The sequence below is a fragment of the Pelophylax lessonae genome, assembly GCF_965119305.1.
Source record: "Pelophylax lessonae genome assembly, chromosome: 5".
Taxonomy (NCBI): domain Eukaryota; kingdom Metazoa; phylum Chordata; class Amphibia; order Anura; family Ranidae; genus Pelophylax; species Pelophylax lessonae.
This window is the reverse complement of record NC_138772.1, coordinates 546,252,570-546,277,212: the sequence shown is the minus strand read 5'-3', so window position 1 is coordinate 546,277,212 and position 24,643 is coordinate 546,252,570. Positions and strand designations below refer to the sequence as shown.

Sequence of the window (24,643 nt, the reverse complement as noted above, 5' to 3'; positions counted from 1 at the left end):
TAGGTCGCCTAGCGGCAGCGCCAGCCTTTGTCGTCCATGCCCTAATACAGGTTAGGAAGTTGACTTTTTGCCAAGACTTCCAATGCAACTTTTTTTTTTTGCTTGGTGGGAGGGAAGCAACTTTCCAGTGGGCTTGCTCTTGGGAGAAGTTATAAAAATATCAAAATGCCTTGATGGGTGGGTGTCAGTCTGGAGGAGTGGGTGTTCCTAGGCATGCTGTATTTGTATGCAATCCACCCTAGGTAAAACCTGCACATAACGCGGAGTATGGATCGACCGATATCAGTTTATCGTTGCCGATACCGATATTTTGGCCATTGCATATCGGTATCGGCTGATATGGCCCAATATTTTGAACATTTAAAGTTTTGCAAAATAAACACAATTTTCTGCATAAATCTGTTACTGAACCCTTTGGTGGGTGGCTGGCTGGCACCCTGTGGTGGGTGGGTGGCTGGTTGGCACCCTTTGGTGGGTGGCTGGCTGGTACAGGCATGACCTGTGGCTGGCTGGCTGGTACAGGCCTGTGGGTGTGTGGGTGCCTGGCTGGCACCGGGCAGCTGTGGGTGGGTGTATTGATGTGGCGGTTGTGTTAAACACACTGTGCGCACTGTACACTCACTGTCCTGAGACTTCCCGACTCCAGACGAGGCTGAAGGACGCAGCCTAAGAAGGCAGAAGCTGTCCCAGTGTGAGGTGCGTGATGCAACATACGCAATGACGTCACGACAATATCGGCAATATCGGTAACCTCCAGTGCCGATTCCGATATATCAGGTAAAGTGCATATCGGCCCTCGATATACAGGCCTTGCCGATAATCGGTCGATCCCTAATGCTAAGCCTCCCTGTTTAAAAGAACTGAAATCCAATGAATGAAAGCGGTGGGCCAGCGACAGTTTTGCTTGGATGGAAAAGGATAAAATGTCCTCCAGCCAGTAAATGAGGTGGGCTCTATCTGACTTGCTACAGCTGCTAATGCATACTGTGAGAAGCTAAAAACACTGTGTTATCTTAAGGCAGGTGTGGGTAATTATTTCCCAAGGGGCTACAAGATTAATTGGGACTGTTGTGAAGGGCCAAACATGAAGTGGTAGTAAACCACAGTTGAAGAAAAAAAAATTCCCCTGCAAGGCAATGTCATATTGTGCTAGTATGCCTCACATACTAACACATTATGAGATATTTACCTTCGAACAAAGCCCTCCAGTGCTGTGCTGTCACCGCTCAGAGAGCTTCCATCTTCCCCCGGTCTTCCTTCCAGCTACATAAGTGGCTGGAGGGCATGATGACGTCACTCCTGCCATTTATGGCATGGGCTCTGAAGGTCCGGCACGATATGCTGGACTATCAGAGCGCATGCACCGGTGATGTCACTAGCCGCATGCACTCTAAATATCTCTTAAACAGTGCAAGTTTAGGAGATAGTCACAGTACCTACAGGTAACCACTATTATAGGCTTATCTGTAGGTATAAGTGGTAGAACAGAGTTTACTACCACATTAATTCTGCTCAAAATTAATTCTGGACAACTGGAGAGCCATAGTTTGGGAATCCCTGCTACAGACTAAGACTAATGCCCCGTACACACGTGCAGATTATCTGCAGACTTTTGTCTGCAGACTTACCTTTTCTATGTAGTGCAAGGGCCTGCCGGATTGCATACAAATTGAAAGTGTTTAGGTTTGACCTCATATTATATGGTTTTGGTAAGTCTGCAGACAAAAGTCTGCAGATAATCTGCACATGTGTATGGGGCATAAGACTGGGATGCCATTAAAGTTAATGTGTGTGTAAAGGCAGGCGTCCCAATACTTTGTTTCACACGTCTCAATGCAACCACCTTTCCAGGCCTAAACGAAGCAGAAAGCTATGCCCCGTTCTTAGAAGGTTTCTCATCAGGAAAAAATGATTAGAGAAACACTCACTGAAAAAATGACAAGATACTTTGGAAAGTCCATTCACCAAAACTCTCGTCCAAAAAAACACCACCCAAACAATACCCCACCAAGAGGGGACAGAACATAATGAAGTGATCATAAGTACACCCTAAGCTCACATACCACCCTTAATTATACATATACAACCTCTCAGAACCAAATCCATTCACAAAAAAACTTGTCCAACTATCCTTTCCCAGAAAAGAACATCAGCTGGAGATAAAAATTAATATGATTTCCTAAAAAACTCTTTTGAAACCTAATAACCCTCTAACAGTGACTGTATAAGCTAATAAAAGGATCTGACGAGAGAGGAATTCCCCTGCCTCCCAGATTTTTCATGCCTTTTAAGCATATACACAGAAAAACCGTTCTGACAGACCATCCTCCCCATTTCCAATATAGATACAACCGAAGAATCCCCCTCCTTCCCCTTTAACCTGACCATAAATTATACTGCTATTAATATTTGAATTGATTATACGAAATGTTTTTTCTTTTTCTTTCCCTTTTTTTCTAAATTTATCATGTACTTATGCCATGTACTGAATCCTTGCATGACAATTCTCCCAAACCTATAGCACACCCGGCACGGTAAGCCCCTGGGAGGATCCTTTTCCCCCCCAGGGGCACATTACAGGCACAGCCCAATAGCCAGCGACATCGGCCCTTCAGACTTGCTAGTCTGAAATCTGTGTCCTCTCCGTGTCGGCGGCCGCGCCAGTGAGCAACAGCGGTGGAAACTGGAAGCGCACTCGTCCATCAGACGCAGGCGCACCAGAGACACACACCAGCTGTGTGTGATCAGGCTTCAGACGTGCGGCGCTTACAGCGCATGCGCGAGTCTGATAAAAAGGCCGGGGAACCACTGCCTCTCTCATTCCCCTACTGAACGGGGATGAGAGAGGACCAAGAGCGGCGTACCTGAAGAAGCAAATGTAAGTTTTTAAACCCAATACATCTGTTAAATGCGGAACCTCACAAAGGAAGCACATTAATCAAGGAGATTTCCCCCTCTTTTAAGTGCGATCTGGCGGAGACAAAAACCTTAAGGGACTCCACTGTTGCAATAACTGGCAAAATCAAGATTAAAGGTAATAACATCCACCCCTCAAGAAAACGCTCATATACTGTATCATATCTATTTATTTAACTACATATACCTGTTTCACATAGATCCTTGAAAGGGACCGGTTTCATACATACCGGAACCAAAAATAGCCACCAGGGGAGACTCACATGATCTACCCCAGATATGAAACATGGCTAATTATGTAAGTCTAAAAATAGCACACTTGTAGAATCACCATACAAACATCACTACAAACCATGCAGTTGAACCCTATATATTTTTCAGGAAACCGCATAGGTTCTCGCTGTGCTAAAGAGGGAGCCACTCCAACATACAAGGATTTAAAGAAAATAATATGTATGTACTATTTTGAATAACTCACCACAATTTATATATTTAACAAAAGTGGTGAAACTTATAAATATTTAACACCATATCTGCATTTTACCAACAGAAATGGTGACTATCAACCTTGAAAAAGGCTCCCTAAGGGGCCGAAACGCGTAGGATATAGGAGACATCTCTGATCTGGGCAACCCAAGCTTAACAGCAGGGAATGACAGAGATATACTCTTAAAAGTCACCATTTACCACGTGTCACTAATCCTCCATCTACTACACACTTTCACAAGGGTCTATAACCCTCTCATGCTACTGTACTACACTGTACATATGTTTTAAGGATTAAATACCATTTTACTATTATCATCGATTTTGCTTGTACTTTTTCGTATTTTCCATACTTGCCTTAAAAGTCCCACTTCTTACTGGCCTGAGGTACCAACAACCTATAAAATACTTTGTTTCACAGCAAATCGGAACCGATGAATGAAAATTCGTACGAAAATTCTCATACGACAAAAACTTTTTTTGTTGTTGTTTATTGTCTCTGATCATGAGAAGTCTTTCTTTTCGGATTTTTTCCTGTACGAATTTCAGACAAAAACGGTACACATTAAACGAAAATCATTCATTTTTTTTCCCGTACGAGCAAAATTTTGGAGTTTGTCCCTTCGAGAATTTTCATACCACAATTCGGAATCGGCTGTCGAAAGTTCTGTACACACTATACGAAAATCCGCCGAAAATTCTTTGGACGAAAATGTTCGCCCAATTTTCTTATAGTGTGTACGAGCCTTAATCACTTGCCAACTGCCCACCGCAGTTTTACTGCGGCAGGCTGGCTCGGCTGCGCGAAACGACGTAGTACTACGTCGGTCGCGGGGATGCCGATGCATTGAACTAGCTACCGCGATTGCCCCTGGGCACCAGCGATCGCTTCCCGCTGAGAGAGAGAAGGACGGTCAACTGTTGTAAACACAGCTGACCGTTCTTCTCTCTGGAATGATCACAGAGCACCTGTGATCCTTCTATATAGATCTCTATGATCATTTCACAAGTCCCTCCCCCATACAGTTAGGAAACACTCCCCTGGGCTCACACTTGAACCTTTGATCACCCCTAAGTTAACCCCTTCCCTGCCAGTGTCATTATTACAGTAATAGTGCATATTTTTAGCACTGATTACTGTAGTAATGTCACTGGTCCCCCCAAAAGTGTCAAAAATGTCAGTCAGGGGTCCGATCTGTCCGTCGCAATGTCGCAGTCCCGCTAAAAATCGATGATCGCCGCCATTACTAGTAAAAAATAAATAAATAAAAATGACATAAATCTTTCCCCTAGTTTGTAGACGAGATAACTTTTGCGCAAACCAATCAAAATACGCTTCTTACCAAAAATATGTAGCGGAATACAATTTGGCTTAAAAGGATGAAAAAATGTTATTTTTACATTTTTTTGGGGGGAATGTTATATAGCAGAATGTGAAAAATAGTGTTTTTCTTTCAGAATTGTGGCTCTTTTTTTGTTTATAGCGCAAAAAAAAAAGATTGCAGAGGTGATCAATTACCACCAAAACAAAAGCTCTATTTGTGGGGAAAAAAAGGACATTCATTTTATTTTGGTGCAGCGTCAAACAACCACGCCATTTTTCGTTAAAGTAACGCAGTGCCGAATCTCAAAAAATGGCAGGAAAATCCTTTTGGTCCAGAACTGGTTAAGAAAACCTTTTTTTTTTTTTTCAAAAATGTTTATATTTTTTCTTTCATCTAGCAAAAAATAAAACACCCAGTGGTGAATAAATATCCCCTAAAAAAAATATTTATCTGTCTCAAAAAAACAAAATAAAATTCATGCGGGCACACTGCCTGAGTAATTGTCATACAAAGTATGACTGTGCTGAAAACTGAAAAATGACTTTGACTAGAAGGGGATGAAACACTTTGATCTTCAGGTGGTTAAAGGGATGAAATCTGGGAAATGCGCAGGTATTATTTAGCTGTACTGCATATGGCATACACTGTAACTCTTTAATTGATTTTTCCTTTGTTTTTCTGCTGGTCAGCTCTGCAATGTCTTCCCGTTCCTTCTCAAGCTGCCATTACTACCAAAGATTGTCTTTAAGGAAAACTCCTACCTGCGGAACTTTGTGCTAGATTACATCAAGGAGCACAAACGCACCCTAAAGCCTGAGGCCCCTCGAGATTTCATTGATTATTTCCTGCTGAAGATGAAAGAGGTATGTACACTCAACCTCATTATATGAAGTATCTTTGAATATTCGATGTGTACCCCTTGCCGCTCAGCCCGCTCGTGTTCCACATCTCCCGCTGGCCGTGCCGATACATACACAGACAGGTACAAGGGAGGACTGAGCCAGGGGGCAGGGGGCAATTGCCCCTGGGCCGCTCTGATGTCCTGTTAAAAGGCTGCACCGCTTCTGCCACAGACATGCCTAAAGAATTCCTGGTGAGGAGAAGTAAAAAGTCCCCACCGCTGACCTACTGAGTGCGGGATGAAGACAAGGACAGAGCGCAGGCCTCCCTCCCCAGCATGGATGGTTTAAACTGTGTCTGAGCAGAGGCCTGTTCTATGCCCCACTGGAGACTCTCCTCCCCTGGCCAACCCCAACCGAGTTGTCCCAGCTCCTCCCGCCGCCCCCTGCTGGCCAGGTTGGGAACCCGGATCCAGCCTGGGGGTGAATAGAAAGTACCTGGAGAGGAGCTTCAGCCTGGAATGGGGGTCAGGAGGAGGCCGGAAAGAGAGAGAGTTGGAGGGGGCGGAGTGGCTGCACCATGGGCCTCTGGTTTGTACTTGCCCCCTGAGCTGAAAGTTGCCAGTCTGCCCCTGGGCAGGGACACACACACAGCTTGTCAGCAGCTGCAGGGGAGTTTTCCCCCTCCCTCTCCCCCCCCCATTGTGCAGCGAGTGAGAGACAGTCACAGACAGAGCAGGTCACTCTACTCCCTCCTCTGCTTTGGCAGAGGGAGGGAACCAATGGGACTCCAACACAGGAGGAACAAAGTATCATGAGACATGTAGTCCCCAACACAGACAGCCCTACTGTAAATTTATGGAGGGAAAACTACACACCCCTGCAGCCCACAGGGACAAGAGGAGGAATTTTACACAGAGAGGCTGGCTGGAAGCAGGAAGAAACCACGGGGCAAAAGACAAGACCGGACCCAGGGGAGAGGTTCTGCCTTCCCCGTTCGGTGTGCTGTTCCTCCCACAGATCCATGGCTTGTCGGGGACATCCTGCCTGAGAGGGGGATCCCAGGGGCATCTCCAGGTGCACCTGTACAGATGGCGTGAGCTGTTCCAGGTTGTGAAGTAGCCAGTTGGGAAACCTGAAGAACCTGCCTACCAGGATATCTCCCTTTGGGCCTTGGTCGCAGGATTTGATGAGCGGGCATTTGCCCACCTTAAAGACACAAACACAAGACGCTGTAGGCAGACAGCGTTGCTTTATCGGTGCCTACACCTGTAGAACCTGCATATTACTTACACCCTGTGGTGCAGACACAGCATCCATCTTGCTCACCAGGATACTGCCAGCATACGGTACATCACTCTTGTCTGTCAGGATATCTGTAAATACACTTTGCTCATCCTGTCAAACAGGACACCAAGTGTGCACCAACACAGGGCCCTGTGAAGATACCCGACATTTCCATTGCAAGGACTCTCCTGTTTCTTCCTTATCTAGCAGGGACTCAGTGGTTATAGTCAAACTCATTAAGGAGGAACTCTAATGTTAAGTCTAAAGTTATATTATTGCCTGTTGCATCATGTGTTTATCACCTGGGCCTTTAATTTCAGCATTTAGGGAGGAAAAGCTGCTAGTTAACAAACTAGTCCGGTTTCTCTTCATGCCTAAAACTCATAGGCCACACTAGAGCTATTTAGGTTGTTTCAACTGTGCTATTTGAAATCCACGTGTAGTTTGTGCTATACTGTTATAAATCAGGGTCTTGTTGTTTTCTGACTGCTGGTTTACACTATGAACAAGGATAAAAACAAGAGTTTGGGACTTTAAGTGAGGAGACTGGACATAAGAGTTTATTAAATAAATAGCTGAACACATATCAATAATAATGACATGAATACATACAGAGATAACGTATACAATAAATTGAATAATACATATTGGGTCAACAAAACTGCACATGCATCATTTCTAGGATCAACCAGGATCTCTCAAGAAACAATGGATACAATAAGACAAAACATCGTAATCTCTGTATTTATGAATTGAAATATGTCACACTACAGTAGTATATTTGAGTAATTTGTCGGCTCAACGCGTTTCGTGGACCTCCGTCCACTCATCAGGAGCTTCAATATAAACTTGTGTGTCTTAAAATGAAATTGTACATCATAAGAATGAATTATGTAATTCCAAAAATATAATAAGGGGTAATATGGAAAAAACACTACCTGAAGTAGTGTCGCGGATCCCTGAGCACTCCAGCATAGGAGAGGGGAACCGGAGTAACTCCGGGGGACGCCTGACCCGGGGCTGAGGCGTGGATGGTCAGGCGTCCCCCGGAGTTACTCCGGTTCAGCTATTTATTTAATAAACTCTTATGTCCAGTCTCCTCACTTAAAGTCCCACACTCTTGTTTTTATCCTTGTTCATATAGTAATTAGGGATGGAGGAAACTGGACAATGTGTGTGGCTAATTATAGACAGAAATCTCTCTTTTCTATGCTGGTTTACACTGTACTGTTTGTTGATGGTGAAAGTTCCCCAGTAAACAGACTTTCTGGTTCACCACAGTTTGTGTCTATTTACTCCCATGCTTGCATTCACACTGTTTACTAGTGGCGCTTTTCCACTGCATGGAACCGAACGGTTCGGCTCGCTTTTGTGCTTTTCCACCGCTGGTACCGCATGGTATAGTGTAGGAACGGTTCGGTACGGTACGGTACGGCGGCGCTTTTCCACTGCATGGAACCGAACGGTACGGCTCTCAAAAACAGTACCTACTCGATTGTGGTTCCAACAGGTACCATACCCGGTACCCTATCCCACAATCCTTTGCATGCAGTCACTACTAGCCACTGATTGGTCAGAGAATCCCACCCACCCCGTTGTTATCCCACCCACTTAACTTTAGTACTACTTTAATGGAAAAGCAAACCATACTGTACCGTACTGAACCGTTTCAACACCGTACCATGCGGTACCAGCAGTGGAAAAGCAAACCGGGCCAAGCAGGACCAAGCAGGGCCGAGTAGAGCCGAGCCGGTACTTGCAGTGGAAAAGTGCCATTGGTGTGCCAATCATCAACACCTAACGCCATGAATTACCCAGAGTTCATCACAGCTTTGGGAGAGTTCCTCATCAAATGCCTAAATAACACCCCCACATGCACTGGGATTCAGTACCAGGAGCTAAGACCCTTCTCCAGGAAACAACTAGTGCCAGCTGGGGACGAAGAATATGAAACTTAGATGGAGGAAGCCGTGTGGGCCCTAGAGGAGTGGGATGCACCAGAAGCGCAAAAGAGACATGCATCAGTGAGAGTTGCGAGGGGTGGCTGAAGCCATCAGGAACCTAGATGTAGCACCCTCCTAGTCAGGTGCTAGGCAGAGAGAGTAGTTTTGGCTCTGTCTGCTTATCAGAAGAGCAGAAGGCAAAACCTATGTGCACTCTGCTTATCAGGGACCAGGATTGGTAGTTTGCTCAGTGTGCCCAGTGTGTAACTCATTTGATCTCATGGAGTGTCCTCAGCACATCCAATGGGGAGGCACGTTGGATGCTGGAGGAAACCTGAACAATGATACACAGGCTTTTGGTACTCTCCTAGGGGTTGGCACAGACAGTGGTGCATTATGGGACAGGGTATTAAAAAGCCACGAGCACATGAGGCAGGGGTCTTTGGGCGGGAAGCCAGGTCCCAGAAGGAGGGTGGTGGCTACTTCCTCTTCTGCAACAGTTGGTGGTGGTCACAGGCAGTCGGCCTGGTGAACCAGTGTATGCGAGGCTGAACCCAGAGGTCCAGAAGAAGCTCACTACAGGAGTTGGGGTATCAGTGAATCTGGAAAAATAGTGTCCCTGAGTACAGAGGAACTTGCCCAGGGGTCTGCCCAGGAAGGGGACCACTCCGGAGTGTAGAGTCAGTGGACGGGTGTCAGCTAGCCAGTACTAGGGGAGTACCATGAAGAGAAGTATCATAGCAACACTTACCTTATCTTCGTTCAAGTGGCAGGATGAAGCAGCGACCTTGCCTCCCAAGTTAGGTCCTCAGCATTGTGAATAGTTAACAGTTGGAGTATCCCACTCATCCCTCCTCCAATACCAATTAAAATAAAACCACAAAATCAACAAACCCTGGACTGATCATTGACTGAGCCAAGAACCTTCAAGTGTTAAGTTTCTGCAAGCAGTTGCTATGGGTAACCCAGGGGAATCCCTAAAGTGTATTATCCAGCAGTCCTCTAGGGGGCAGTGCTACATAAAATTCAGTAAAATGGCCTGCACTGCCTATGACTACCTCCCTATGCTACAGGAGGAATTTGGGCCGATGGAGACAGCAGCAGACTTAATTTACAAATTTGAGCATACTCTCCAACACCAAGGTGAGCGCCTATCTGAATAAACCAGACACTTGAATAAGATGCTGTATCAGATTGTGTTAAAGAAAAGGATGCAACCTTCTGTCGTATATAAAGCTAGAATGCAGGAGATCCTGGGAGGTGCTCTACTCTCTGATCCAGTTTGGGTTCAGCTGATGCCATGTCGTTAAAGTATCCTGAGCTCATTAAATTAGTTGGAGAGCAAAAAGCCATGTTTGGGGACAAGGAGGCTGTAGCCAGGTCAGTATCAGCATTTCTAGTCGACGTTGGGTCGGTGGGAGTAATTGAGCCTAGTTCAGAAATAACCATTCTGGAGTTGCAGATGTTCCAAATGATGGAAATGATGAATCTGCTGGCAGCTAGAATCACCACATTGCCTGGCGAAGGTGCCTCAGAATTCACACAGACTTCGACCCCTACAGTTGTTTCTGCAGAGAAGTCTATGGATCAAATGGTCTGTCTCAACAGCGGAGGAGTGGGTCATTACCGGCGCACCTGCACGAGTCAACTAAAGCATTCCAGCCAGCTTTGAGAAGCCAGCAGAAATCCTCAGAGGGCCCTGGTGAAGGAGTCAGCCAGGTGCCCATCTAAAGCAATTGGCTGAAAGCACAGGAATGCAAGTAGGCCACAGCAGAAGCCTAAAATGTCTCAGAGGGCTCCCACTGCTGTTTTTGAATGGCCGGATATTCTAATCCCAGGGACTTCAAGTGCTCCGTTGAGGAGAGAGGAAGCATACCAGCCCTCCGGCTCGACCAAAATCCAAATGCAACCTAAAGCCCATCAAGAAGGGGGCACGAATGCAGGCCACAGGACAGGCCAATTCGACTACAAATTCACTGCCAAGCTTAAGGGACCTTCTCCTGTTGTGTCCATCCAAAGCCCTCCTGGATACTGGGGCACAGGTGACCCTTCTCTGCCGAGACTTCTACAATAAGCATCTTAAACACCTGCCATTGTTGAAGTAGGAGGAGTTAGAGATATGGAGCATTGGGACCCAAAATTTCCTCTACGATGGCTATCTGCCACTTACATAAACCTTTGATCCCTGTGTGGCTGGAAAGACAGTGACTTTTGATACACTGGCAGTGGTCTGTCCTCGCCCGCCAGGGGCCAGCGGGAGTTTACTAATCATGGGAACTAACTCCAATCTGGTTAGAAGACTGTTATCCCCTCTTGTCCTGGAACCTGACACTCCAACCACGGGTATACACCCCATGCTGAAACAAGTCTACCAGTGCCTGGTGCAAAAGCAGAAGGCCCCAGCTGAAGGAGTGGGGAAGATTTGGCGCCTGCACCGGTGTGAGAAGGTGTTGCAGCCTGGTACAGAGGCTTGTTTACGCGCATCTGTCAAGCTCAATTGGAAGCAACCAGGCCCTTTCATCATCCTTGAAGTGGACAGCAAGAGAGAGGATATAGGAGTGGAAATAATTCCAGAGGTAGTTTCGACTAAGGCTTTGCAGAGAAGTCATGGGAAGATTCAGATTAGTGTCCGCAACATCACGGCATCCCCTGTAAAGATGCCAGCTCGGATGTTGCTGGGGCAAGTTAATCCAGCCACCCCAGCCTCATCCTCTGATTTGGTGGGGGGATCCCTGTTTTTAACAGTTTTATTAGAGTTTTCAAAGATAACAAAAATGGGTAAACATATTCTGTTGGAACAATGAGTAGAAATATAAAATAATAGGAAGGGAATTATTTGGGTGGATACAACTGACACAGGGAGGTAATATTAAGGGTGGGTTGTATAAACATTTTTAATTTACCTGTTACTATGTATATAGTAGAGGTCTGAGGGATTGTCTGTCTTCCCAGACACCCCAACTGGGAGCAAACTGTGCCTGGGGGGTGGACCACCCTACCCAACTTTAAGGACTCCCTATCCCCAAAAACTTAGTGAATTTGTAAGTTAAGAATAACATTAGTGATTCAGTTGCAAAGTATAACCTTCGTGAACAATAATATATACAATCTAGTACAGTACACCCATCACTAGGGATGATCGAACGGTTCAGGTCGACCATCGGTTCGGCCCGAACATTGGGTGTTCTAGGTTCGGCCGAATTTAGAACTTTTTGCCCAAAAAGTTCGGAATTCGGCAAACAGAACCGACCAAAATGCAATGGAACAGGAAATGGGCTTTAAAAGCCTGTGATTGGACCAGAACCATTAGCAAAAGCCAATTGAGGGGGCAGGAGAATGCTAGGAATGTGATTGGAGTGACTAGGTGGTCAATAGTCCAATCATTAGTGAATACGCCCCCCAGTATATAAGATAGCCCCTGCCAAATTCCTAGCATTCTTATACGGGACATGGAAGAGAGTGGAATGCTGTTCTGTTACTTCTGTTACAAAGTGTTACAAAGTGTCATTTAGCATTTATTAGTGTGAGGAAAGGGATATCTAGTGTAGTTAGAGTGCTCTTTTACACTTTAGTTAGCTTTAATTTATTCAGTTTCTGTAGGGAAAGTGTTAAGTGTAAGGGGACCGTAGTGTAGTGTAGGGTTACCTGACAGTGACTGCTATGGCAGGGTGACAAAACCCTTCCATAGCAGGGTGACCGCTATAGAGAAAAGCTAGTTTCTCTCAAGTCACTTTCGCTTCTGTAATATGGCTTCGCCGCCGTCAGCATTCTTTTTGGCTGCAGGCGTTGCTAGTGATTTTTTGAGCACATGTTTGGAGTCAGATATGACATCTGAACATGTGTATAGGGGGTATATATACACAACCATGTCTGTATATATACACCTAGACATATATAGGTGTGAAAGGAGCAGAAAAAACTACTTGCACTAATGAAATAATTAACACCAATATAGTTACGCTCCTATCACACCTATATATGGCTAGGTGTGTATATACATATAAGTATGTGTGTATATACACCACTATACACAAGTTCAGATGTTTTGCCTGCCTCCAAAGAACCCAAAAAAATGCCCAAAAAAAAGCTAGCGTCAAAAAAAAAAACGCCCGGGTGTGTTGTTGCAGGCATTTTTTGGGGGTTTTTGGAGGCAGGCAAAACATCTGAACTTGTGTATACGGGTATATATACCACTATACACAAGTTAAGATGTTTTGCCTGCCTCAAAAGAACCCAAAAAAATGCCCAAAAAACCGCTAGCGCCAAAAAAAAAAAACGCCCAGGTGTGTTTTTGCTGGCATTTTTTGGGGGCTTTTGGAGGCAGGCAAAACATCTGAATTTGTGTACAGTACCACTATACACAAGTTCAGATGTTTTTCCTGACTCCAAAGAACCAAAAAAATGCCTGCTATTAAACCGGCAAGGTGTGAAAAGCGAGAAGCCATATTCCAGATCTATAATTGCACTAATACAAACAATCTTTTTTTTTTATGGTTCTGGACATGCTACAGAGCTTAAACTTCACAGGTACACTTTTAGACCCCCCAGATACTAAATCCAAAGTCAAAAACAAAAAATCTCTTTTTTTTTTTTTTTCTTTAATTTTTTCAATAATTGACTTTTTTTATCAAAAATGACAATTTTTAAGAACTTTTTTTGTGTGATTTTGTGTCTGGGGGGTCTAAATGGTGTACCTGTGAAGTTTCAGCTCTGTAGCATGTCCAGAACCAAAAAAAAAAAGCATTGTTTGTATTAGTGCAATTATAGATCTGGAATATGGCTTCTCGCTTTTCACACCTTGCCGGTTTAATAGCAGGCGTTTTTTTGGGTTCTTTTGAGGCAGGAAAAACATCTGAACTTGTGTATAGTGGTATATATGTCTAGGTGTGTATATAAATATATGTATGTGTGTATATATACCACTATATACAAGTTCAGATGTTTTGCCTGCCTCCAAAGAACCCAAAAAAATGCCCAAAAAAACGCTAGCGCCAAACAAAAAACGCCCAGGTGTGTTGTTGCAGGCATTTTTTGGGGGTTTTTGGAGGCAGGCAAAACATCTGAACTTGTGTACAGTACCACTATACACAAGTTCAGATGTTTTCCCTGACTCCAAAGAACCCAAAAAAATGCCTGCTATTAAACCGGCAAGGTGTGAAAAGCGAGAAGCCATATTCCAGATCTATAATTGCACTAATACAAACGATCTTTTTTTTATGGTTCTGGACATGCTACAGAACTGTAACTTCACAGGTACACTTTTTAGACCCCCCAGATACTAAATCCAAAATCAAAAAATCTCTCTTTTTTTTTTTTTCTTAATTTTTTCAATAATTGGCTTTTTTTTTATCAAAAATTACAATTTTTAAGAACTCTTTTTTGTGTGATTAATAGTCAATGGGGCATGACCCAGAACCCTAGGCACTTTTTAGCGGCATTTTTTGGGTTTTAGGGCTTTAAAATGGTGTTTTTTGATTACCGAAGTTCGGGTCTCATTGATTTCAATGGGGTTCTGAAACCCGGGCCGAACTTTCGGGTAGTTCGGATGTTCTGGCCGAACCGAACTTTTCAAAAGTTCGATCACCCCTACCCATCACACGTGGAGGGGAAACTAGCTGTCAATAGTGATCTTTTCGACTAGGGTTAGCCTAGCTTGGTGAGGGACTATTCCTATTAAGCCATAATCTCCAAGCTTTATTACCTTTCTCATTTTCCATGCCTATCAGTGCTAACATACGTTCAAAGTTATAATTGTGCTCAACCATCCTTTCCACATCCTTTCCACATCTGAGATATTTAGAGCTATGGGGGACTTCCAATTTCTTAGAATCAAGAGGGGTGCTGCTAAAATATATGAGAAACAACTGTCCTTTGCCAGGATGGGAAAATATTGTTGGGCAGGGTTGGATTTGGTTATGATTCTGGTGCAGGTTGAAATTAGGCGAAATACCTGGTTCCAGAAACTAGTAAGGTTGGGGCAAGACCATAGGGAGTGTAGGCGGTTTCTAACCCTTCCACAATTGCGCCAGTAAAATGGAGATTGGGAGGGGGACATCTTTGCCAGTCTGGAAGGGGTATAGTACCAGCGATTGGTAATTTTCATAAACAATTCCCGATGACTGATGAGCAATGAGAAGCCCGGACCACTGAGTGGAAGGCTGCCCGCCATTGTTCAGGAGAGAAGGAATCCTTAAGGTACTTTTCCCACTTGAGCATAGGGTCTGTTTTGCTAAATTATATTTTCTTGCAGGTTGTAAAACAAGGAGTTACCTTTGGGTCTACTATTAAAGGTATTAGGGGAGAGGTAGAACTCCCATGCTTTAGGGTGTAACTCAAAATTGGGTATGTGGTGTTTCGTCAAGAATACTCTTATGCATGGGAATTGTACTTTGGTGGGTAAGGTGGGTAAGAAGTATCTGGTGGTCATTTCTTCTAGAGTATATGGGGAATGTCCATCGAAAAGGTCATCTCAGTGAAGAATGCCATGTGAGACGGAAGGCTCTATTCGAGAGCTTGGGGATGACAGATAGGTGGTTCATTGTGATGACCTTAGTTTAGTGGGGTGTCTCCATGCTAGCATAGATTCCTGGGTGGGGAGGGAAAAATCTTTGAGGGGGAGTTGTTTTCATATATCAGCTAAAATGAGCAGTCGTAAATCAGACCAGAGCCTCTTCTAACCTGACCCAAAGAGGAATCTCCTCCGAGGAAAACCAGTGTCTAATTTGGTCCAGATGTGCTTCCCAGTAGTAGTCTTTTAAGTCTGGTATTCCTGCACTACCTAACGAGCTATGCTTAATAAGATTGGAATGGGAGCATCTAGCTCTTTTGCCCTTCCAAAGGAATCACTTAAGGCCTCTCGACAAGGATGCCATAAAATAATTTACTATGGGGATGGGCAGGAATCTGAAGAAGTACAGGATTTGAGGGAAAATGAACATCCTAATTGCAGCAAGTCTGCCGTACCAAGATATCTCTTGTCGGTTCAGCTGGTCTAGTTCCTTTATAATCCTGGAGAGAAGAGGTTAAAAATTAGCTGGGGCTAGTGAATGTGAGGAGGCAGTGAGAGTTATGCCCAGGTACTTAATCCCCTCAGTGCTCCAAGAAAAGGGAAGATGCTTTAAAAGGGAGGCTTTCACGTCCTTTCTAACCACCAAGTCGAGAATTAGGAACTTTGAGGCATTAACCTTATAATAAGAAATATTGCCGAACTGAGTTAGGATTTTGAAGGAAATTGGGAGGGATGACTAGGGGTTAGTTAGAAAGAGGATGATGTCATCTGCAAACAGATTGATTTTGTAAAAGGTATTCTGGAGCTGGAAGCCAGTTATAGCTAAATTGAACCTTATTTTCTCCGCTAATGGCTCAATCATTAGATTGAAGATTGTAGGCGATAGTGGGCATCCTTGTCAAGTGCAATTAGAAATTGCAAATTGTTTGGATAGTACACCTGAAGCATTAACCTAAGCAGATGGGCTAGAGTAAAGAGCCAGGATAGCTGAAAGATTTGGACCTTGGAAGCCAAACTTCTACAATACCATCTCCATATACAACCAGTTTACCCTATCGAACGCCTTCTCTGCATTAATTGCTAGCAGCAGGGAAGGCGTATGAGTCTTTTCTGCATGATGGATAATATTAATAACTCTCCTTGTCGCATCTGATGCTTATCTTCCAGATATAAACCCTGTTTAATATATTTTTGATCCATGAAGGAAGTACCCGCATCAGGCACTTAGCCAGAAGGTTTGCATATATTTTGGTATCAGAGTTTAACAACGAGATTGGGCAAAAGTAGGCCGGGGTGTTTTTCCCGGGTTTCGCATTAGGGCTCTCAGCATCTCAGAGGGAAATGAGGAATTATTGGCTGCCGTGTTAAAGACAGCCTCTAAGTGGTGTGTTAAGGTGGGGCCGAAGATCTTATAGTATATGTTAGGCAGGCTGTAGGGACCTGGTGATTTGCCGTTGGGTAGGGAATTGATTAATTTACTATCTCGGGGCCAGAGACTGGGTCGTTGAATTCCCTGACCTGGGCCTCTGAAAGAGTAGTAAGATCGACAGAGGTTAAAACATTTTGAATATCAGAGGAAGTAGGCTTAGGGGTGTTAGGATCATCTTGGAGATTGTATAGAGCACCGTAATAGTTGGCAAACACGTGTGCTATTTCCTTTGGGTTGGTAATGTGGTGTTTGAAGGTGGGGTGGATGAGGTGGGATATTCTAAAATTAGTCTGGATGGTTTTTAGTTTGTTTGTTAAATATCTCCCTGTCTTATTGGCCCCTGCATAGTGGTTGAATTTGATGCATCTCAGGTGTTTGTCATACTGTTCGATGTGGTGGGATCTCAGCTCTCCTCTCAGTTTTATGAGGAAGTCGGAAGTAAAAGGAGATGGGTCAATTTTGTTCCTGGCTTCTAATGTATGGATTTCTGATAACAGGTTATTAAGTTTCGAAATATAAGCTTTTTTAAGCCTGGCCCCTTGTTGAATGCAAATGCTTCTAAAGGCCTTGTGGGTATTCCATAGTATAACGGGATCAGATACTGAATTTGTATTAGTGGTGAAGAAATCTCTGAGATGCTGAGAGATGGCCTCAGAGGACACATTCTCCTGTAAAATTTTAGCATTGGTGTGGGATGGGTCTATCAAGCCTTTCTATCAATTGGGTCTATCAAGCCTTTTCTGTTCCTCTATCATTACCGTTATAGCGGCATGATCAGACCAAGTAATGTCTTGGATAGATGAGGAGGACATTTTGTGTAGTAACCATTTGTCCGCCACAAATAGATCAACGTGAGAGTATGTATGGTGTCTGGAGGAGAAGAAGGTGTAATCTCGCTCGTTAGCAGTTTGACACCTCCAGATATCACATACCTCTTCGGTATAAAACATCTCTCAAAGTATGTAATCGCCTTGGTGTTGGGGAGCTAGAGTCTATAGCTGGATCAACTGTCAAGTTAAAGGCCCCACATATCAACAGCCGCCCATACTTAACCTGAGAAATAAGTTTGAAAAGTCTCCGCAGGAATCGCAGTTGGTGGACGTTTGGGCGTTTGGAGCGTAGACTGATACCAGGGTGTAAGGTGAAGTATTCAAGTCACCTGTAATGATGATATAGCAGCCTTCATCATTTAAATGAGAGTATTTCAACTGAAGGTTGACAGGTTTTCCAACGGCAACAAGGACACCTCGTTTCTTCTCTGAAGCACTGGCCAGAAAGGTGTGAGGGTAGTCCCTGTGAGAGCATTTAGGGTTTGCAGCTGTGTGAAAATGCATTTGTTTGTGTGCAGACGATGTCCGCTTTTGATCTGGAAGCCTCTTTTCATAGTGATAAGCATTTTTCCGGTTGGTTTAGACCCTTAACAATGAGGGAGATGCATTTCAATGTCATACTGGCAGAGGCGGTGGATGGAAGCTATAATGGATATGGACTTCAGGGAAAACCATCAAGATGGTGATATCAGAATGGCGCCAAAAGCAAGACGGAAGGCATCAGGGCTTAGGTGGATTGAATGGGTATGATATTGAGGCTTTACAGTTGGTTATACTTGTACTGCATAACCCAAAGAGGAAAACGGTAAATGAATAGTAACATACAGTAGACTACAACAAAAAACAAGTAAAAGCACAGTAAACAAGTAAAAAAAACACAGTAAACAAGTAAAAGCACAGTAGAGCTGTGTTGGATTCAAGTTAGGTAACAAACAAGGGAGGAAGCAACATCTAGGCCCCAAGGTTAGTTAGACACTTGTAGGTTGTAGTCCAAGTCTCCAGAAGAAGATTTCTTAGAAGACCTCTTGCCACTCTTGATCCAAAGGTTCCAGGCATGCTTGGAGAGAGGACTGTGGCATGTAATCAGGTATTATCCCCCACTGATGGAGTAGGGATAGGCTGTCTTCCATAGTGGACATGTTGATTGATACTCCATTGTGATTTATGGAGAGATTGGCAGGATGTTTCCATTTGTGAACGATATTGTAGTTGCATAGAGCCTTTGTAACAGGCATAAAAGAAAATTATGACAGCTTTCTGCCAGATCGAACATCTCCCGGAACACTACTGCCTTACAACTGCTCCCAGACCTGTCTCCCCATACTTTGCGATGACATAGTCCCTGATGGAGGCCGGGTGCCACTGCATGCAGCGGTCGTGTCTCCTGGCCGCCACCATTTTGTTGGAGGCTGCGGCCTGCAGGCTTAAAAAAGCCATCCACTTTGCGGGAGATCGGCGGATCTTTCTTTCTGCGGGTCATCCTGCTTGGTCTCTGACATAGAATGGTGAAGGAGTGAGGTCTCTGGGGCTTGAATCAGCTTGGATGTTGATGGATTATCCTAGGGCCTGTGGGAGCCTCCTCAGAATTGCGGTCACAACGCCCCTCTAATGGGATCCCTGTTGATGAGTTCTACTCAAAGAATAATCCTCTTCCGTCTGAATAGAAGGAAAGAGCCAAGAATCAGCTCCTGAGATGTCAGGCTGCATTCTCCAAGAGTGAGTTTGATGTGGGGTGTGCAAAAAGCACCCAACACCGGATCCATCTTCAAGAGGATAAGCCAGAGAAAGAGTCCGACAGGTTCTTTTGGGGGACTTGGAAGACCTGCATGAACAGTTAGCAGAACTGAAGAGAGCAGGTATCATTCAAGCTTTCCAGAGTCCATATGCTTCCCCGATAGTGGTGGTGCAGAAGAAAAATGGGTCCCTGAGGTTTTGCATCGATTAACGCTGAACCAAAGGACCATTCCCAACCAATATATCACCCCAAGGATAGAAGATGCCCTGAAGAGCTTGCCAGGGGCAAAGTGATTCAGCGTCCTGGATTTGAAGAGTGGCTACTACCAGATTCCCATGCACCCTGAAGATCGGGAGAAGACAGCTTTCATTACCCCACTGGGGTTCTTTGAATTTGATCGGATGTCTCAAGGCCTGTCCGGTGCTCCAGCCACCTTCCAATGCCTGATGGAGAAGACAGTGGGTAATATGAACCTGATTAAGGTGTTGGTGTACCTAGATTACATCATCGTCTTTCACAAGACTGGAGAAACACGAAGGGGGTTTGGAGAAGGTCCAGAAGAGACTCCATGACGAGGGGTCAAAACTGTCTCTGGAAACCTGCCAGTTCTATCAACCCTCAATCAACTATGTTAGCCTCGTCGTTTCTGCCGAAGGAGTGGCCATCGATCCCCAGAAGCTGGATGCCATCACCTCCTGATCGAGACTTACCAATGTGACCAAGCTTAGGTGATTTTTGGGATTCTGCTCCTAATATAGAAGGTTCATCGAGGGATTTGCCAAAATAGCTCACCCACTCAATGAGCTATTGAAGAGCGAAGAGGAAGATGATGACCCAGATCTAACTAAGCCTATCAGACCAGCTGGAGGGTCCAGGACACCTTGCATTCAGGAACAGTGGACTGCCCAATGTGGAGAGGCTTTTAGGCAGCTGAAGTGGTGCCTGATAACTGCTCCAGTCGTGGCCTATGCAGATCCAACCAAGCCATATGAACTACACGTCAATGCTAGGTGAGATGGGTTAGGCGGGGTGCTATATCAAGAGCATGACGGGCCCCTGTGGCCTGTTAACTATGTGAGCCAGAGCTTGGGACCTGCTGAGAAGAATTACCATACGCACAAACTTGAGTTTCTGGCTGTGAAGTGGACAGTGGTGGGTGAGTTGAGAAATTATCTGTATGGGGCAGACTTTGTGATCAAGACAGACAATAATCCCCTCACATACATCCTCACTACTGCCAAGATGGATGCCACTGGTCACAGGTGGTTGGCTACGCTACCTTCAGTCTGAAGTACCTTCCTGGGGTCGGGAACAGAGATGCAGACGTTTTGTCAAGAAGGCCCCATGGTTCCAGAGAAGGCTAAAACCTACTAATCAGGTCTTGGTTCCCAAGACCTGATTAATAGGTTTTAGCCTTCATCCCTGGGAGATTTGTGGAGGGTATTTTTGGTATCTCAGGCCAATGGTTTGGGACTTTATGGGCTAGTATAAAATAGATTGATTTGAGAAGTAGTGTTTTTTATTCAAAGATAGAAATATAATACATGGGTACAATAATCACATGAGGTGAGGGTTATAGACCCATTAGTGATTGGTGAAGATAAGAAAGAAGTGGTGACATTTGTGATAGGTGACAAATGGTATGTCTCGCTATTATTCACGCTTGGATGGCGTGAAGTCTGTAGGGAGAGATATCCTTAAATTCCTACGCGTTTCGGCTTTACGCCTTTGTCAAGGAAATTTTTCACCGTATCTGTAAATATATTAGTTGATTAGTAGAATATTGTGCTGCCAATGGGGAATTTTCATTGGTTGCCAATAATATACATACATTTTTTAGAAAGATTCTGCCATTGGACCTTGCCTCTGGTCCTTATGTTTCCACACAGAAATTGGGAGTGGGCTCTGGTCTCTGGGATATAGGATATAAGTAAAATAAATAGTCATAATTGTATTTATGAAATGTAAAAGGAAGGAAATCCGGTTTGAAAGTACTTACAACCAATGTAGTACTTGATAGTGCCAGTGGTGGGGTGATCCTCCATCTTGATCCTTTTTATTCTAATAGGACAGAGAAAGTCCGTTAGAAAAGGATCAAGTTCCTAATATATGTCCGTACCATATAAAGGATACCTGGTCATAACTTACATTTGGAAAATAAATTAAATGTAGTACTTGTTTTGGCCACCGGGCGGTGTTCTCTTAGACCTTGTTTTCTGTTTGGTAATGAAACATACAAAAGGTGCTTTTACTTCCAAAGAGCTTTGTTTGAAGGAAACAATAGGGAAAAAAAAATAATAATATAAAAAATATAAAAAAATAAAAATAAAAATTAGTAGAGAATGACTCATAGGTTGTAAATTACGTGGAGGGGCTGCGAATATGAGATGTTATGAAATTATTACTGAAGGCTTTGGAGAGCAGCTGCACAACGGAGTGATCTACTGAAGGGGCCCCTCTGACGATCCAGAAGAGAAATGGCAGGTATTCCTCCCCGGGAAGCATAGAGTGATGGTGTTAACTGCCCTACATGACATTCATGGCCACCTAGGGCCTGAGAAGACTTTCAACCATGTCGGCTGAAGTTGAGGGTTACTGCCGCTCCTGCATCCGATGCATACAGAGAGACTCTGCCTCATCCAAGCTGCCTGTTGTCAGGGAAGAACTTGATTAGAAATGGCAGATATGCCAGTGCCCAAGAGGGCCGCACTAACGCGCGTATGTGCGTTAGCAATAGGTATGCAATGGCGCATTGGCGAACGCAATGACGCAATGGCGCATTGGCGTTCGTGAAACATCCTAATTAGTGCCAATTATCAGCATCCACCTCCTATATAAACTCAGCACTGGCTATCATTAATTGCTGGATTATCTTCACCTAGTACCTGATCTCCTTGTGCCTTGAAACTTCTGCTTGATTACCGTTACTGACCCAGCTATCCTTGACCTGCTTTGGCTTATCTCCTGGCTCTGAACCCGGCTTGTCTTACGGACTTGCCTTTGCCTGCTCCTGATTGTCTTCTTGTGTTTGACCCTGGCTTGACCCCGACTACTCTATTTGCCTCCGTTCCTGATTGACTACCCGTGTTTGACCCTCGGCCTGGCTACTGACCTTGATTGCACTAGCCTGCCTGCACTTCCAGTGATCCAGTGACTGTCTTATCTGCTACCGATCCAATTCCTGAAACAGCTACACCTGCAGGCAACCCGCACACCTTTGGGTAGAGCACCCTCTGTCACCATCTCCAGGGGTGCTCTGCACTCAGCAGCAAGGGGAACCCTCTCGTCACCTCAGCCTCCAACCAGGTTTGTGACACTTCCCCAGTGGGCCATCTTTAGAGCCTAGTACTCATGGAGCTGGTGTGCATCGACTTTCTGTGCTTGGAGCCTGATCTAAGTGAACAGGGAAACATCCTGGTAGTGACTGAGCTCTTCACTAGATATGCCCAGGCATTTCCCACAAAAGACCAACAAACATCCACTGTGGCCAAGATCTTGGTGAAGTTCTTTGTACACTATGGTCTGCCTCATCGCATCCACTCTACACTACACTATAACAGTTCAACGCCACCTGCTGGAATAGATAGGTATAATGCATACAGTACATAGTCATAGTACTTGCTGTTGCTCTTCCAATAATCCTTCTCAACAGCATGTGCTTTGTCAAATTATATTCAGCTTCTTCTAGATATAATTATGACATTCCTTCGACAAAGGCTTGTTGAGTGCATTAGCAGTCATCTCCTCTGATGGACATTATTAATAAAGTCAGACTGACGAAACGCATAGGGTGGGACTTGCGCATCATTTCGTCACTTCCAGTTGTTTGGCTATGGGCTGTGGAACGCACGGGACCAGGACATCCGGCAGGAACGCCACGGTACTGCACAACGCTGTTTTAACTGTGTGTGGATACTGCTATTTTTTAATAAATATATTACACTGCTACACTATGGGCTGTCTGAATTATCTTTCCATGTGAACCTGGCGAGGAACATACGGAGACGCCGGAGATACCTTACTGCAAAAAGGCCTGATACCCCTTTATGTGGACATATTTGTAGTGAGTGCAATACCATTGGGGGAAAGCACTGCACAACTTTCTATGCACTAAGGAGCACAGAAAAGCACGGATCACTTATTTTCATCTGTTTAAGTGTCTGTATTTGACCAAGATCACTGGCACGTTTACATTATTGGATTACACACATATTATTGTGGACTGTGGACATTCAACACTTGGCACTGTTATTTTTTATTTATTCATCAGTTGTATTTATTTGATAATTATTTATGCACTTGGCACTTTAAATGTTTGCACAATAATTGATTTTGGATTCAGCAACACTGCATGGATTACTATAGAAGTGTATAAGTAGGATGCACACTCCCTCTAGTGGTGCAATATAGTATTAGTTTATTCAGCATCATTCATAGGAAGTTTTCAGCACATTTTTAATATTGTTTAGTACTTCTAGGTGGAAGATACATATCCACATTGCACTGGTCACTTTATGTTCACCTTGAGATATTTATGTCAATAGACATGATGCATATTTTTCTATATTGAAACGCACATTTATTGTTTCACCTTAAGGAGTAGCGCCTTATCCCACATACTTACCTACATACTGTAACAGGAAGTCAGGTAAATCTGTGGGTGTTGTCACAGACGGGAGATACATTTCTGCCTTGTTTAGACAATTCACCAATTACAATCAGGTGTCGGCTGCAGAGATAGCCAGAAAGGTTTAAGGACGTTGGAAAGCTTCAGCTATTCAGAATGAGGCAATTAAGGCCTCTATAAGTTATCCAGAGGATAACTACTGATTGCTGCATCCTGAGGCTGTGTGCGTTAAGGAGAGCAGTGAGCTGAGAGACTTCTGAAGGTGAGGTGGTGTTGACTTTTTCTGTGTGAAAAAAAACAAATAGACTATTGGTCTTCTGCTTTATGACCAGCAGTGTCTGCCCAGCAGTAGGTTGGGACAGACTCCATAGGTAGGTTCCTGTGTTGTGAAGGTAGACGCCTCAAGTGGCCGGGGTTTATTTTATGTTTGTTTGATTTATGCTGCTTGGATGCTTGCACTTGTTTCCAGCAAATTGTAAGAATAAACCATAGACCGTTTTTTTCAACCACTCCTCGGCTGTCTCTCTGTGTAACGAACCCACCCAAAGGGTCACCCACACCCGCTTCCGAGCTAACCCCTTACAATATCTAGACATCCCCTTTGGGGGAGAAGACAGGGTGGCAGCAACTGCAGTATTTTATAGTATTTCCAGCTTTAAATAATTTTCCGTTGCGTGGGATATCATACCTAACTACTAATGTCTACCCCAATGTTCAC

The 24,643-nt window shown here is 44.3% G+C and overlaps 1 protein-coding gene across 1 annotated transcript in view; it reads left to right on the top strand.

The window, feature by feature from the left end:
- Positions 1-24,643, top strand: part of LOC309555532 (cytochrome P450 2C20-like) — a 95,302-nt gene that overhangs the window by 50,347 nt on the left and 20,312 nt on the right. The window contains exon 5 of the mRNA XM_082257599.1: positions 5,417-5,590. Coding sequence (XP_082113725.1) covers positions 5,417-5,590 — 174 coding nt within the window. The remainder of the gene's footprint in view (positions 1-5,416; positions 5,591-24,643) is intronic.